This window comes from Cladosporium halotolerans, assembly GCF_011745625.1.
Source record: "Cladosporium halotolerans strain TM138-S3 chromosome Unknown Sca488, whole genome shotgun sequence".
NCBI lineage: Eukaryota > Fungi > Ascomycota > Dothideomycetes > Cladosporiales > Cladosporiaceae > Cladosporium > Cladosporium halotolerans.
In genome coordinates this window covers 1-975 of record NW_027191891.1, presented here as the reverse complement: position 1 = coordinate 975, position 975 = coordinate 1, and the positions used below count along the sequence as shown (strand labels likewise).

Sequence of the window (975 nt, the reverse complement as noted above, 5' to 3'; positions counted from 1 at the left end):
TCGATGGACTACCGCATTTGGCCATCGACAGTGCCCGTAGGAAGCAGTTGTCATCCGTTCGCACTAAACCATCAGTTGCTGAACGCTCAGTGCCTTGTGATTCTTCTGATGCATCTGATTCAGAATGCCAAGCCAAGGTGCTTCTCAACTCGCATAAAATATCCTCGTCTGCCGCGTCTGCCAAAGATTGGCACGCACGCCTCGGTCATCTCTCCAACCGTGCTCTCCAGAATCTGACTGTTGAGGGGGTGACCATTGTCGGATCTAGCGAGTATGGGTCTTGCGATGCCTGTTTGCAAGGCAAGTTTAAACGAAAGAAGTCACGTGTCCCAGTGCCCCGACCAGTACGCGTCTACGATGAACTCAGTATCGACGTTGTCCAGAGTCGGCACGAGGGAATTGGTGGTGTAAGTTGGCTCACCATTGCAACAGATGGCAAGAGTCTTTACCGCCATGAGTTCAGTCATCGATTGAAGAGCTTTGCAGGAGAAAAGATTGTCCACTTGCTCGTTCACATCGAAAATCAGACCGGTCGCCGCGTGAAACGTTTGCGACTGGACAACGGCCATGAGTTCGCCGCTGTCAAGGTCTATTGTGAGAAGAATGGCATTCTTCTGATGCCTACCACTGCGCACAATTCATCACAGAACGGACGTGCAGAGGTCTCCAACTACATTGTTGAGAGAACAGCTCGTACCATGATGATCGCTGGTAAAGTGCCGCAGCACCTTTGGCCGTATGCCGTACGGACTGCGGTAATGCTTCTCAACCTTACACCGTCTCCCGCTCTCGACTACAAGTCGGCGATTCAGCTGCTTGAAGAGCTCGGTGACGATTTCAAAGGTCCCATCCACCTTGGCCATCTGAGAGCCTATGGTTGCAGGGCCCTGGTCTATGATGAGACCAAACCACGTGGTGACAAGTTCACATCACGTGTTGATGTGGGCAAGCTCGTTGGATACGAGCGTGGCACCC

General features: G+C 52.3%; 1 protein-coding gene across 1 annotated transcript; it reads left to right on the top strand.

Annotated features, from left to right (window-relative positions):
- Nucleotides 1-357: 357 nt before the first annotated feature.
- WHR41_09625 (uncharacterized protein) lies at nucleotides 358-975 on the top strand (the record flags this gene model as incomplete). Its single annotated transcript, XM_069378227.1, has 2 exons — nucleotides 358-407; nucleotides 464-975. Coding segments are annotated over 2 exons (562 nt in total), but the record flags the coding sequence as incomplete, so codon positions are not given.